This window comes from Orbilia oligospora (genome assembly GCF_000225545.1).
Source record: "Orbilia oligospora ATCC 24927 unplaced genomic scaffold scaffold00083, whole genome shotgun sequence".
Lineage (NCBI taxonomy): Eukaryota > Fungi > Ascomycota > Orbiliomycetes > Orbiliales > Orbiliaceae > Orbilia > Orbilia oligospora.
This window is the reverse complement of record NW_011645640.1, coordinates 143,640-157,635: the sequence shown is the minus strand read 5'-3', so window position 1 is coordinate 157,635 and position 13,996 is coordinate 143,640. Positions and strand designations below refer to the sequence as shown.

At 44.6% G+C, this 13,996-nt stretch overlaps 5 protein-coding genes across 5 annotated transcripts; 2 read left to right on the top strand and 3 right to left on the bottom strand.

Moving 5' to 3' along the window:
* Positions 1-616: 616 nt before the first annotated feature.
* On the top strand, positions 617-2,262 carry AOL_s00083g34 (uncharacterized protein; the record flags this gene model as incomplete). Its single annotated transcript, XM_011125214.1, has 2 exons — positions 617-920; positions 1,025-2,262. The coding sequence occupies 2 exons, from the start codon at positions 617-619 to the stop codon at positions 2,260-2,262; spliced, it is 1,542 nt and encodes a 513-aa protein (XP_011123516.1).
* Positions 2,263-3,214: 952 nt separating this feature from the next.
* On the top strand, positions 3,215-3,800 carry AOL_s00083g33 (uncharacterized protein; the record flags this gene model as incomplete). The annotated part of the gene is made up of 4 exons (XM_011125213.1): positions 3,215-3,375; positions 3,467-3,498; positions 3,575-3,648; positions 3,720-3,800. 4 exons carry the CDS (start codon positions 3,215-3,217, stop codon positions 3,798-3,800), a joined length of 348 nt encoding a protein of 115 aa, XP_011123515.1.
* A 961-nt stretch (positions 3,801-4,761) lies between these two features.
* On the bottom strand, positions 4,762-5,497 carry AOL_s00083g32 (uncharacterized protein; the record flags this gene model as incomplete). Its single annotated transcript, XM_011125212.1, has 2 exons — positions 4,762-5,246; positions 5,335-5,497. The coding sequence occupies 2 exons, from the start codon at positions 5,495-5,497 to the stop codon at positions 4,762-4,764; spliced, it is 648 nt and encodes a 215-aa protein (XP_011123514.1).
* A 752-nt stretch (positions 5,498-6,249) lies between these two features.
* On the bottom strand, positions 6,250-8,511 carry AOL_s00083g31 (uncharacterized protein; the record flags this gene model as incomplete). Its single annotated transcript, XM_011125211.1, has 3 exons — positions 6,250-6,950; positions 7,027-7,867; positions 7,942-8,511. 3 exons carry the CDS (start codon positions 8,509-8,511, stop codon positions 6,250-6,252), a joined length of 2,112 nt encoding a protein of 703 aa, XP_011123513.1.
* A 2,105-nt stretch (positions 8,512-10,616) lies between these two features.
* AOL_s00083g30 (uncharacterized protein) lies at positions 10,617-12,925 on the bottom strand (the record flags this gene model as incomplete). The annotated part of the gene is made up of 3 exons (XM_011125210.1): positions 10,617-11,233; positions 11,302-12,175; positions 12,242-12,925. 3 exons carry the CDS (start codon positions 12,923-12,925, stop codon positions 10,617-10,619), a joined length of 2,175 nt encoding a protein of 724 aa, XP_011123512.1.
* Positions 12,926-13,996: the final 1,071 nt, after the last annotated feature.

Here is a 13,996-nt window from a genome sequence, read left to right as displayed (position 1 = left end):
TGCTTTGACGAGTAGTTGCCTAAGGACTTGGACCAAAGACTAGACTGAAAAGATATAATCAGATCGAACTTTTTGAATCAATTGACATCAGCATGGCCTGATATGTGCATGTACATGTACATGTGCTCATCTAGACTTAAGCTTATTATATGGGTCGGCTGTACCGGGTTATCTCCGATCACCCGATTGTAGCCACCGGAGAACCAGCCTTGGCAGTATCGGGCGATCGGCGACAGGCCAGTATTCGGACGCCGCAGGAAAATTTTCGGGCAAAAAAGGGAAGCAATGATCTGGATCTGATAAGCTAAGATAATGGAACAGCCGTCTAGAATCTTCACTGTGACTATAACCTCGGACTCTTTTCTTGCTTTCTGTCTTTGCTAACACACGATCTTGATTAATCTCTGCTTCTCTTTTTCTTCTATTTCCTGCTCTCCGGTGTTTTGATATTTTTATTCTAAATTTTATGCAAGTAGCAAGTCGCGCGTAGTTATTTAGTCTAATCGTCGATATCCTGTGGATTGTGTACTGCACAGCTGCAGGTCATCTGCATTGATTTGCGTCGTTCGATTTGATTCGATTCGATTAAAAAATTCAATTTCAAGAATCACTGGAAATGAGTGGCGTCGCAGGCAATCCCAGACTTCAGCATCCATCATCGTCGTCGTCGTCGTCACCGTCGCCATATTCTACAGACCAGTTTAATTTACATCACGACCATCCTCATCCTCATCCTCATCATCCTCACCCAGATGATAGCAGTTACCATCATTTCCAACCGGATCATGATCACAATAGAACACAGAACCCCCATACCCACCACTCTGATATGCCTGGCCGAAGATCAGGGACCATTGAAGTCCCTGCGACTCAGCGAATGCTAGCTGCTTGCAGTGGCAGTCTTCTAACCTCTCTTATAGGTATATATACATTCCTCTTCTACTCCTTCTTCTGCTTCTTCGCCTTCAACATGTTCTGCGTTGTAGTTATTACAAATACTGACAGTCGTCGCCTTCCCCCATAGTTACGCCCCTTGACGTCGTCAGAGTCCGTCTCCAGGCTCAATCACATACCCCACCACCGGCTGCCGCAGCCAATACATCCACCACATCCGCTGTCCTCCGTTCCCACCGTCTACCATCCCAACCATTCTCTCTCCCAACAGCAGCACATATCTCCCGTCCCATCTCCGACTTAGGCGTAACCTCCTGCTGCCGTGAGGTCTTCTGGGTTTCTTCTACAAACGAGCTGTGCCTCGCATATCCTACAATCGGGAATACCGTTCCCGGGTCTTCGTCTCTTACAAAACCGTCTGTAGACGCTGCGTCATGCCTTATCGAAACAACCTCTTCCCATAGGTTTACGGGAACTTGGGAAGGTCTTGTGAAAATCGGGAGAAATGAAGGTCTACAAAGTTTATATCGTGGTCTATCACCCACATTACTCATGTCGATTCCCGCCAATGTGATCTATTTCACGGGCTATGAATCGCTACGGTACTCAAATAAATCGCCACTATCGAAATTATCGGATAACATGGCACCTTTAATAGCTGGAAGTCTGGCAAGAACAATAGCGGCGACTGTAATCGCTCCGATGGAACTGTTCAAGACAAGACTGCAGGCTGCGGCACATCCTAAGCCTGGAAGCCAAGCAGCAGCGGGAAACAGTGTTTCGGCATTTCGGAGCACAATCGATAGTGTTAGGAGTATGGTTGCGCAACAAGGTGTGACGTCATTATGGCGAGGACTGATGCTAACATTGTGGAGGGATGTTCCATTCTCCGGTATATATTGGTGGGGGTATGAGACTGTCCGTGCGTTCCTGGCAGAGGAGAGGTACGGACGAGCTCACCATCTCGGGCCGATCGAAAGACATCGAAACATAGATAATGAAACGTTGGCTAAGGAGGAGGATAAGGCCACTTTCATTGATTCGTTTGTTTCGGGAGCTACTAGCGGTGCTATAGCTGCATTTGTGACGACGCCGTTTGATGTTGGCAAAACTAGAAGACAGGTGTGGAGGGCTTCTGGTGACGCTGCTACTGCTGGGGGGTCTACAACGGCAGCAGCAGCGATGAGTAGCGAGGGGAGTATGCCGAAGGTTTTGGCTGAGATATATGGTCATGAGGGAGTTAGAGGTTTGTTTAGAGGATGCATCCCTAGGATGTTGAAGGTTGCACCGGCATGTGCAATCATGATTTCGAGTTACGAGATTGGAAAGAAAGCTGCGATGAGGATAAAGGAGCAGGAAGAGAACTAGAGGTTTGGACTCTTTTGGGGACAGTTTGATACAATCAATGAGGATTTTGATATTGAATACTTGACGACGACTACTACACTCCACCCTTTGACATCAAAAATTACTGCTGAAGGGAGAGGTGCTTTTACTGGGCCGGGAACACTCTTTTTAGGCCTTTTCCATTCTTCATAGGGATTCTTATTTCCCTTTTTTTTTTCCTTAGCTACAATTACTAATGACTACTGCATAAGATACTTTCTTCTACTCGAAGAAGTATCTGCTTTATAGAGGAGCACTCTTTCTAGCTCCCGGGCTTGGGGGGGTCGGGCGGAGTTTTTCTTTCCATTTCAGCATGCACCGCATTGCATTGCCTTTCTCCTCGCTTTTACTATAACTCTGTACATTTTGTACATATATACTCTGTGCGCTTATTTACTACAGGACTGTACTTTTAGCCTCTATAAAAATACCAAAAAGCTGACTACTTTCCACATCTTCTTCTTCTTCTTCTTCTTCTTCCTTTTCTAATTGTCATATTTATTCCCTGCGTCCTAGCAATATTACACGTAAAGTAAAACGTGGGAAGTCGCGTGCATGGAGAACGGGCGGGAAATGGGTGTTGCCCCTCACCGTTTTAGCCTTTTCCCCACAGCAGAGGAAGAAAGCCGCCCACCCCGGCCAAAACCCAGGTTAACGTCACTCCAACTAATCCCGAGCACCCTCTCTCCCTCTCCCATTCGCACAGCCCTCGACATATCTAACATCCTCCTCCTGCTACTCCTCCTCCTCCCTCCGTCGCTAATAACAGTATACCAGAGAGAGAGAGTAAAATAATACTATCCTTCCGAGTCGTCTCCGTTTAACCCGAAAGAAAAAGAGAAGAAAAAAAACAACCCGAAAAGTTTGTCACGCCAGGAACCAACAAGATATAAGAAAGAGAGAAAAAAACATTAATAATAAAAAAGTAATAATAATGTTATCCCGTACCGCCGCGCTCCGTCCGATCGTTTCGCACCACACATCTATCGCATCGCGAAGATGGCTTTCGGCCTCATCGAGACTTAACCAGGCGGTTGGTACACCGCCTGCGGCTACTGTGACAGTTAAGAAGAGTAGTGGGGGGTTTAGAGGGGGGTATGTGATTTCTCTCTTCCTCTCTCTCTCTCTCGTTTAGTTTCCGAGGTTTATGTTAGGAGATTGATGTTCAATTGGTTTGTGGTTATAGGATTATTGGGTTTTTGATCGGAAGCAGTCTTGGTGAGTGTCTTACCTGACTACCTACTCTATGGGCTTGATTGAAGTTTGCTAATAGTGATTACTCGGGGTGGTATAGCGTTCGCGACTAGCTTTACGTACCTTCGGAATGAGTGGAAGGTTAGAGATGATATCTTGATGGAAGATTTCGCTGTATGTCATTTTTTTTTATATCCCATTGTGATAGAATGTTGGAGAATGAGCATGGCTAATATGATTGATAGAGTCTACGAGCTACATGCCAACGCGTCGAGGCTAGGTTCCGATTACTCGAGGATCAAATTGCAAAGATTGCGAAGAAATAAGTTATATTCGGAGTACCGTGGAAAGAACAAAAGGGTCGGGACAATCAAAGGGGGCAGATTGTATGTATGTATAGTCTAAAGAGGGGGGAGAGGGAGAGAAGTGGGTATACGTAGGTTTTACTGGTGACATACGGAGAGTGTACTAGGGCACCGAGAAACAACCTTTTTTGTACAGATTTTTGTTTCCCGTTCATTACTTTTTTCTCTTTCTTTCTTTCTTTCTTTCTTTCTTTTTTTAATTCAATCGACGGCAAGCAATACCCTCCATTAATTCAGAAAATTGCATACATTCAAAAGGCATTTTTTTATCTTGGGGATCAATTGGTTTTTGTCGACATGTCGGGTTTTGCTTGGAACTTTTGGTTTTTTATATCAGATGTCCACGAAGGCAATGATTTTCTCTACTCTTGACTACGCAAAAGGAAAAAAAAAACCAAACTTGTGGGTACTAAAAAGTATATTCGGCATATTCGAGTATATAGGTACAACTTCTGGAAGGAGTAACATTTCTTGACCCCGTTATTGCCTCGTGAAATTCTTATATTGTTCCGTGGCATTCTTAGTGGAGAGGAATTTGGTCACATATACTTTTTTCCCCCGTTGGTAGCATTACTCGAAGCCATTCCATGCAAGGAAGCTTGAAAGGTACGCATACCAATACCTTTGTAAGTAAATGGAAGAAAGGGAAAGGAAATGAAAAAAAAGAAAACCTCCCAAAACGCCAATGTCGAATTAATCGAGTGATCATGCTCCTCCCGGTCGACATCCCAGGTAACTATCGTACAGTAAAACATCATACAAACTATGGATACACCATATATACAATCATCACCACCACCACCACCACCACTACAGCTTCATATATACCCAAAGGTATATAGTATGCCAAAGCCCGTAGTCAGTCTCAGCGATAAGCCGTAGTTTCCCTAAGCCTGAGAGCTTTTTTGTTTTGTTTTTTATTTTAAAAACTAACAAACTCCACCATCGGTTCTCCATCCTTCACCCCTTCAACCTCCTTATCCTCTCTAATCTGCACACCCGTATGACCAACCCTCGTCCCCAAAGTAGCCAATATCCCTCTTTTCAACCCAAGCCTCTTTTCAATCTCATCATCCCTCATTTTTCGTTGATTATCCCCTCCGTTGAGGTTTATACCTTCACGCATCATGACCACATCTCGTATCCTGAAGATATCGAGGTAGTTTTGTGGGGTTTCGGATATTGATTCGGATTGGGATTCACGGGATTGGAGGATTAATAAAGTAGGGGAGAGATTTGGTTGTGAATATGGGGATTGGGACTGTCGAGGTTTTGTCGGAGGCGGTGGGAAGATTGGAGGTGGATTGTGAGAAGGGGTTGGAGGGGTGGGGGCGTTGTGGTGGGAGACTGTGCCGAGGGTGCGGAGCATGGACGAGAAGTGTGGGTCTTGGGAGTCCTTTAGGATTTCTGGGGTTCGTTATAGATAGACGTTAGTTTTCTTATGACATTGGATCACGATGTGATTCTAAAGAGGGAGGGAGGGAGAAGTACGAACCATCAGACTTTGTGAACGACGGGAGTGTAGACGGGTGTACGGATGCAGCCGGTGGTGATGATGGTGAAGAGGACGGTGTATTCTGCCGTTGTAATCGTTTCGCGACATTTTGAACGGGAAGTCGTCGGGCCGACTGTGATGTCTTTGAAGCTGCGGAACCCATTTGCGTGTCGATAGTATTGAGTTGATGCCGAAAGGGCGTTTGAATGAAGTGGTGTAAAGGGTATTTCCGCGTATATGATCCGGGCTACATTTGATCAGATGGATGATGTATAAACGGGTTTATCTCGAAGGGTGCGACATTGAGCTAGATGTGTCTTTCTTCTAGCTCGCGAGAGCTGTTCCGGAGTGTTTTTGAAGGTTGAAATGTTAGAATGGTTTCGTCAGTGACGTCGGAATCGAATTGAATCGCATGACATTTCAATGTGTTCGGATTGGTTACACAGGTTCCTCGGCCCAACACGGGAAATGCAACAAGACGTTTCTACCCGATGAGAGTCTTTTTAGGATTAAACTGGAATAGCATTACTGAGTAGCTAGTAGCTAGCTGTGGTTATCCACAAAATTAGACATTTTAATATTTTTAATGGGTATATAATAATGATAGGTATCTCGCGCCCTGCGTAAGAACTATTATGAACGCTATTATAAACGAATCGATGTAAGCATGAAATGGAGGACTTGAGGAATTAAATGGGCCCCGGGTGTCCCAGGGGATATCAGTTGAAAAGCCGGATGAAACCAAAGAAATTCGGAAACGAACCAGAAGAATATTAAACCCAGAAATAAATCGTGATGAAGGAAAACGGCGCCGATTGAAAGCACTGCCAAACAAAAAGATAAGGGAAAAAAACTCCAGCCAGAGATATATATATATCAGAACTCAAAGGTTAACCAAAATCCAAAGTACTGCCATTAATCAAAATCCCAAACTTCCTCATCTCCTCTATACCTCGCCTTCCACCTCCTCAGCTGTTCCTCTGTAAATCCATGCTGGGTTTTCATATGAGTTCGCATATTATCATTGCGTGTACCACGAGTAGCCGAAACAATCTGGCTACGCTTCGCAGTGCATCCTCGATAGCCGCATATTAGTTTTGTTCGAACAGTTTCCGGACTATGAAATCGAGCAATATGTCTGTCAAGGCCTTGTTTTCGAGCGAATTCGTGAGAGCAGCCCGGTTCGGAGCATCTGAAATTTGTTGACCGAGTATCTCCAATACGCGGTCGGCGCATTCCAGGCTGGGGGTTGGAAGTCATAGTGGAACCTGACGCAAGGTCAATAAACTCTTGGAATAACTCTCCATCTGATGGCTCTAGAGACGGTGTTTCTAGGGGCTCATGAACAGTAAGGTCCATGATTCTAGAGACAGCAGTCACGACTTGGTTGTATAGCCAGAGGTATCCATTCGCTTGCAAGGTAGACAAAGAAGTCTTGAGATATTTGCAAGGGGCGCTGTCTCCTTCCAAGTTGTATGGGTTGCCACAATACATACAACCGTTAGCATTGTTGTCTGCCAGTATCAGATCCAGCAGATCGAGGCTCTCGGTCCAGAAGAGCAGCCCATCAATGGCACAGCTCCAGTATAAATAAGCAAATTGTTGGTGGCAAAGTTCTATGTATTCTAAATTAATTATCCACAAGTTTATCGCACTAATTATAACGCTGGGAAGACGGAAATCAAAACTTACGACTCAAAGTTTTAAGAAATTCTTGATACACCATTGTTCCTACTACCCGTTGGAGTTTTGTTAAGTCGTTATCAATTTCTAGTACTTTTGTACTGGCCACCATATCGAGCGATTTGGGTACATCGCCAGGTTTTTTGGGAGTCGCCGAAGTCTTCGGAAATGTCATATAAATGCCGTTAGGTCGATGGTTATGTCGTGTGGTCTGTGCCTCGGCACGTGTTTGGGCGATTCTCTGATCAAAGAAACTAGATGTCTCTTTACTCAAGCGTGGAATCACCCATTTAAGCCCTTCTTCAAATTCCTTCCACATAATGCCAATGATTTCGTCAAATAGATCCTGAGGGCTCAGAATTTCATCGGGGCTCTCGGGCTGCGAAGGGAGGCAGCCGCGGAAAACGTAAAGGTCTTGCCTAAAGGCTTTCGATGGTAGATCGGGGTCTTTAGCCCTCTTCTCGACTTGGGACATGGCGTAGGCGACGTGGAGAAGGCAATAGATGTCTTTCAAGCGGGAGGGTACTTTGTTATTGAAAATGGATTGTAGAGAATCTAGTCCGGCTTGTATGATGTCCTTAAGGTCACCTAGACTATCGACAAATGCACGAAGTTGAGGAGATGCAGTAGGGTCCTTCGATGCATGCCGAAGCTTTCTTAGAGCTCTGAGAGCTCCCGTGAGGAACTTTCGGTTGAAGTCAGGACTTGCTCCCTTAGCATCAGTTGGTCCTTGTGGGAACCCGTTTGTTACTGGCGAGAACGTAGTAATATCAGGATTTAAGTCTTGCTTCCAGGTAGAATTGTGCTCATGGACCCAATCTGCTGAGCTGGTAGCGATGGGCACCGATACCTAAACTAAATTAGAATGAATTCATACATCGAAGTCGAGGGGTCCAGATTCATGATCCAGGATCATATACTTACGTTAGGAGAATTCTCGAGTACAGGATACACAGGCTCCGGTTGTAGCAACTCTTCTTCCTCATCCGTATACATACTAGTATACATTTCGACCTGCTCTTCTTTCTCAAGCTCTAATTCAGACCGCATCAAACCTCTCGCTCTTTGATATTCAGGCCAAGCCAGGGATTTCAAAGACACGTAAACAGCAATATCAATAGTATCGACATCAATATTGTCTCTCCACCCATAGGCCTCCATCTCCCGAGCCAAATACATCAGCCGGTCATTTTCCCACTTCTCAGCTATCTCGTCTCCGGTTATGCCCCTGTATTGATCATCATAATACTCGGAACCGTAGTATTCAAAACCATCTAAATTAAAATCTGTACCGATTTCTCCTACATAATCGACACCATCAAGGTCCATATCAATATCTAGATATCCCTGAACAGTGTTATCTCCCGAATTGCATCCATACTCCTTTCCAGAGTTTTCAGGAGAAGCCTTGACGGTATTGCATATTTCTTGGGCATCGAATCCGGCCGTTTCGCTCTTATGGTTTATGTGAGCACCTGTGCTCTTTGCTGACATTATGGTTAGAGTTCTGGCTAGCTACTATAGCTGCTACTATAGCTTTAATAAGAGGCTAGCTGCATGCATAGTAGGTCGAAGGGATATCGGATCTTATAAAGGTGATATATTCGAAAGGAAAATTAAAGGTTTATTCTATATTAATATTCGAGTAATCCATAAATTTAAAGGAAGAGGTAATAGCTAGTGTAATAAGAAGGCTTCGATGAGCCCATTGAACGGCTGGGTATATGTAGGTTGGACAGTTAGCTGGGGAAGAGAAAATAGCTAGCTATTTCTCAAAGCTAAGTTCCAACCGGCGGAGTGTTGACTACTACAAATCCAACTCGAGATTGATGAGATGTTAATAAATGAAGTTTGTTGCAAGATGAACACCCGCGGCCGGCGCACTCCTTTATAATATACAACCGTATTTAGTTTAAAATCAATAGAAGACCATTCCACTTATTCTAACTACCTAGGTAGTAGACAGTCTTTTTTTTTTGGCGGTCTAGTACTTAGGTCTCCTATAGAGCGTAGTATAGTACATCAGTACATGTACTGTACAGCTGCATACAGGCGGCCAACAAATCTGAATGGCCAGCCTCAAGGATTTGTGATTTGCTTCTGCTGATACCATGATGCGTTACTTTACCTCTCGCTGACTCCAGTACGCGCGGCTATGGCCACAGTCTCTAGGAAGCGAACCCCAGATTACACAGTCTCCCTCAGAGGGAACCATGAAACAAGCTTAGTTAACTCAAAAGTGGATGTACTAGCTTTAGGATTCTCATCTACGCGCCGCGGACGCCGGTCAGGATTATCGATTATAATTACGCAGATTAACTTTGCGCCGCAGCTCTCAGGGAGAACAGTACCTGGTACCTGATATTATGACACCCATGATACAATTAGGGTATCATCTTGATACCATGTATCATTCGGCTACCGGTTCTCAAAAATGGATGTTGAAACCCCAAGTTCGAGTTCGGCTTAAAGACTATATTTATGTGCACATGTGCTTTGTTTGTGCGATCGCATTCCTTGCGTCTCGTCTCGAGGCTACCTTGCGTTCGCGTTCAGATTAGGCTGGGGTCGCTGAGCTGACTCATTCTTTGCATCCTGCAGGCGCAGGCCTGGCCTGAGGCAGAGGTGTTCCCACAGCCTAGACTATTCCCACAGTAGTCTGGGGGTCGCTTCCTGTTCCCACAGACTGGTATAATTTGCTTCTTCCAGACTAGGTATACGTATAATTTATACAGTGTGCATTGCCTATGAGGCTTAGCTTAACTTCCGCGAATTAATTTGCATGTGTGATATATCCTAATCGTTTGAACCTAGGTTAACCCGTCCCTTGAATTGACGACAATAGAAAATATCCTCCGATATCCGTTACTGTCATAGGACCTGGTCCCATATCGATCCTAATTTCTCGACAGGCGGATTACTTCCCTTTGTTGTATTATTTGCGCTGAGTTTCTCAGCCCTGTTGCATGTTGGAAGGCCGTTGTTGCGTAATCCGGGACCGCGCCGTCCCGTACCAATGAATCAAGCATTGCATTGATATACACAGCTAGCAGAGGATTGTATACACTTATCCTTGCATTAATTCCGGACTGGGAGCATTCGAGCTCGGGCATGCACATCCAGTATACAGATCATTTGTTTGCATGAGGCACCGTAGGAATCGATATGGATAAGTGTAACTGTGTATTCGAGCGACTGCCTCGAACAAACAATAGCAATGTTATGGTGCTTTCAAGCGAGACCAGTAATTTCCCTATTACTTAATATTATAATTAAACGATAGATATATTAATATTGGAACGTTCCATCTCGATGCAGGTTGCAAAAGCAAGAAACTAAAACCAAATGATAACATGCTCCAGGCACGGTTCGCAAGTCTGCATCCATATCGATCAAACAAATAATGCAGAACATATACCATGCAAAAGATCTTAAGAAGCTGCGCAAATAACAAAACCAACGTTAACCGTAAGCCATATAAAGCGAATATCAACATGGCGTGCGTGCAGAACCATCGTAAGCAAAACGATATAAAATTAAGAATAGTAAAATTTTAAAAAGGGATTAGCTTTCAACTTTCCAAAACCGTTGCCGTAAAACTACTGCCTAACATTAATAGTCAACCCAAAGGTCCCGTTAACCAACTCCTCCGGAGTAAAATGGTTATTCTCTCTTTTGTGAGTCCTCATGTTGTCCAAGGTTTTCTCCATCCCTCCTTTGTGACCCCGCTTGGCAGTACACCCGTTGAATCCACAGATAATGTAAGCTTGGGGTTTGGGATTATGGAACCCTTTCATATGTTGATCGAGCGATTGTTTGTTGACCCATGGACCACGGGTACAGTTTGGAACCGAACATACAAAGTCCCCTGTTTTCGCTGGTCTTGATTTCACGGGTGTTATATCTTTTAAGACCAGGTTTGTTGGAGGAGTAAGTAACCAGGGGACAGCTAGACCGGTATTGCTTTTTGTCTTTTTCAATTCCTCCGTGACTTGGTCGTAGAGTCCTTTGAGAGCAATTACCTGGGATTGGGTTACCCTCTGTATCGCCTTGTCGCAGGTTGGACAACCTGAACCCCAAGAATGTGGGTCGCCGCAGAAGACACAGTCACTCGCATCTTCCGTGGCGGGAAAGCGAAGTTCGTACTCGATTGTTTTGTGCATATCGGACGAAACGGTATTCAAGTACAAGTAAAAGAATCTTGCGAACCCAAGTTCTATAATTTGTAATGTCAGTTAGTTATTGTTGAAGGTTTGAAGGCATTATGTGTTAGAGATGACTTACTCGTTACTGTATTCAATATATCTTGAAATATCGTACTGTTGATAATTTGATCGATGGTAATCGAGAAGGGTTTGTTAAATGCTCCAGGAGGTGCTATAAGTAATCTCAGTTCCTTGGGTGAGACTCCTTGAAGGTGTTTCTCTATTACTAGAGCTGCTTTTCGAGGAACGTTTGGCCGAGTCTTCTGAACTCCACCTGAGGGTCCCTTATTATTATTAATAGGAGATCTCTTTGCAACCGGCACATCAACTTTAATACTATCCCGTAGTTGTCGACTAAGATCTTTGCCCAAAAATGAACCAGTCCATTCCACAGCTCTTTGGACTTCCTTCCACATTACCTTGACAATCTCATCAAAGAGATCTTGCTGGGTGGGCTGATCCGGCACTTCGCTGGTAGATGGCAAGCATTTTCGGAAAAGCTCAAGATCATTACGAAATGCTAACGGGAGTAAGTCATCATCCTTTGCGTTCTTCTCCGCTCGCGACATCGCGTAAGCAACATGAAGGAAGCAGTAGACTTGAGTGATGTCAGTCGGGATATTGCCGTCTAGAATATTCTTCAATGCACTTAAGCCAACCCCAATTATGTTGTCGAGTCCCCCGAGTGAGTCGACGAAGGCACGCATTTGAGGAGACGCAGTTTCATGCTTCGAGGCAATACGAAGTTTCTTGAGCATTTGCCATGCTCCAACTAAGAAACGTCGATTCAAAAGAGGGTCTTCACGTCGTAGATCCTCTCCGATATCTTTTGGAAGTTTCGCTACAGTAGTCGAGGAAGATAAAGGGAGAGTATTTATTATAGAATCGGGCGTACTGTCCTGTAGAAATTCAGGCCCTAATAGAGGAGGTCCGAGCAGTCGCCCAGAAGAAATCTATGATAGAATCTGTAAGCATTTTTTCATTGGGAAGAAACAAGAGAAACCTTTATATATACTAACCTGGTCGATATCTGGTGTATCCTGCCAGAAATCTAGGTATCCATAGTTTGACAGCATTTCACCCCGGCTGCTACTCGCTAGTTCATGAATTTCTCCTCCATCTTGAGCACCGTCGATCCCAAAGGTAGAGGAGCCATAGAGTTCGTGTGGCCCCTGCGGCTGGTGCCCCCCATATATTGCTTCAGATATAGGAACTTGGGGATAAGGTGACGTGGGCAACTGAGATCGATTTGCTAACTGTTGATAATACCAATCCGAATATTTCTGACCTAATAGCGTTTGTGTAGGTATAGAGCTTTGGAGCATGTCGATTTCCGATTCATCAACCTCGATATTTCGGGCCTCCAAGCCAAGGCTCCCAGCCCCAAAGGAAGCGGCGGGACTGAGTGTTTTCATACTAGAGAGTCGGGGAATGCTGCCGTCGACATCAGAGCTAGAGACGGGGTTGGAGCCGTCTTGGCTAATACTATCCACCTGGCCTTGATCGTCAAAACCCTGGACAACATCTGGCCGATTCCCGGCTCCGGCCGAAGATATCTCAGGAGATGGGGGCTTTCCATTATTTCCTTTAATCTTGTTGCCAGCTTCTTTCATGAAATCCCCTACATGGACTCTAGCGTTTCCAAGGACGGTACTGCCGATATCGCGAACCTTGTTAAACGGTTTGTTAACGTGAAACTTCATTCTGGCTGTGCGCTAAAGGGGAATCCTGGCTTCATGAAGCCGGCACCCCTCCTCCACTCTATTCAATCTATGTCTCGAGAAATTTTGAAAAGTTAGAATAGATAGTTACTCTCGGTTACCAATCTACAATTCTACATAACCTCAAAAAAGAAGAGAACATACCACTATAGGAAAAATTTGATTTAATTTTTTAACGTCTCAAGCTGCCAATGAAAAAAAAACTCTTGTACAATTGTCTGCTGGTGGGGCTCATGGCTAGGGCTACTCTCTATATAGCTATTTTAAGAGAAAGTAAAGAGCCATAAAACATGTTGGCACGGTGCAAGGCGCGAATGTTTTTTCTTCTTCTCTCGACCAAGTTCCGTCGAGGAGACATCGATGTACATCCATGGGCGCGTGACACAAACCCTTCGAAAATGGCACGGTATTAAAATTACACCTGAAGTACCCATCTACAGCTAGATGAGTACCTAGGTACTTCATTCCTAGTAAATTGTCGACTATAATATACTCAAACTCCAGTCTCGCATATGCGCATCCCAGACCCTCCACTCGCGCGAAGTGCCCTTCATCCCACGAATTCAGGGGGTGATCAGATAAACACCACCAATGCGAATTCCCGCGAACTGAGTCCTAGCCATATCCAAACAGAGCTCATCTTGTTCATGACCAGGTTTTTCCCTTTCCTTCCTCTGAATTTACAATCTTGAAACTCACTACGTAACCCTTAGGCAAACAACGCACTTTTCATGTTGTATTTTTAGCTATCGGTGAGACTAGTCTCTGAAGCTAACTACTGGGACCCCTCATATGCATGCATGGGATATAATATTGACGATAGTTGCATTGGGGTTATCAAAGACCGGTACTAGGTTAAGTGTACCTGATACCTTGACGGCCAGCTCCTATCCTTGAATGCGCCCTTATTATCCTATTGATACCCTCATGAACCGAAGTTACCCCTGCATGCTCTGAGTAACTATTGACATCTAGGAAGCTAGCTAGCTGCTGAAATTTAAATCCTAGCTGTTAGATATAGCGTTAACCGAGAATGCTAGCACCAGGGTCAGT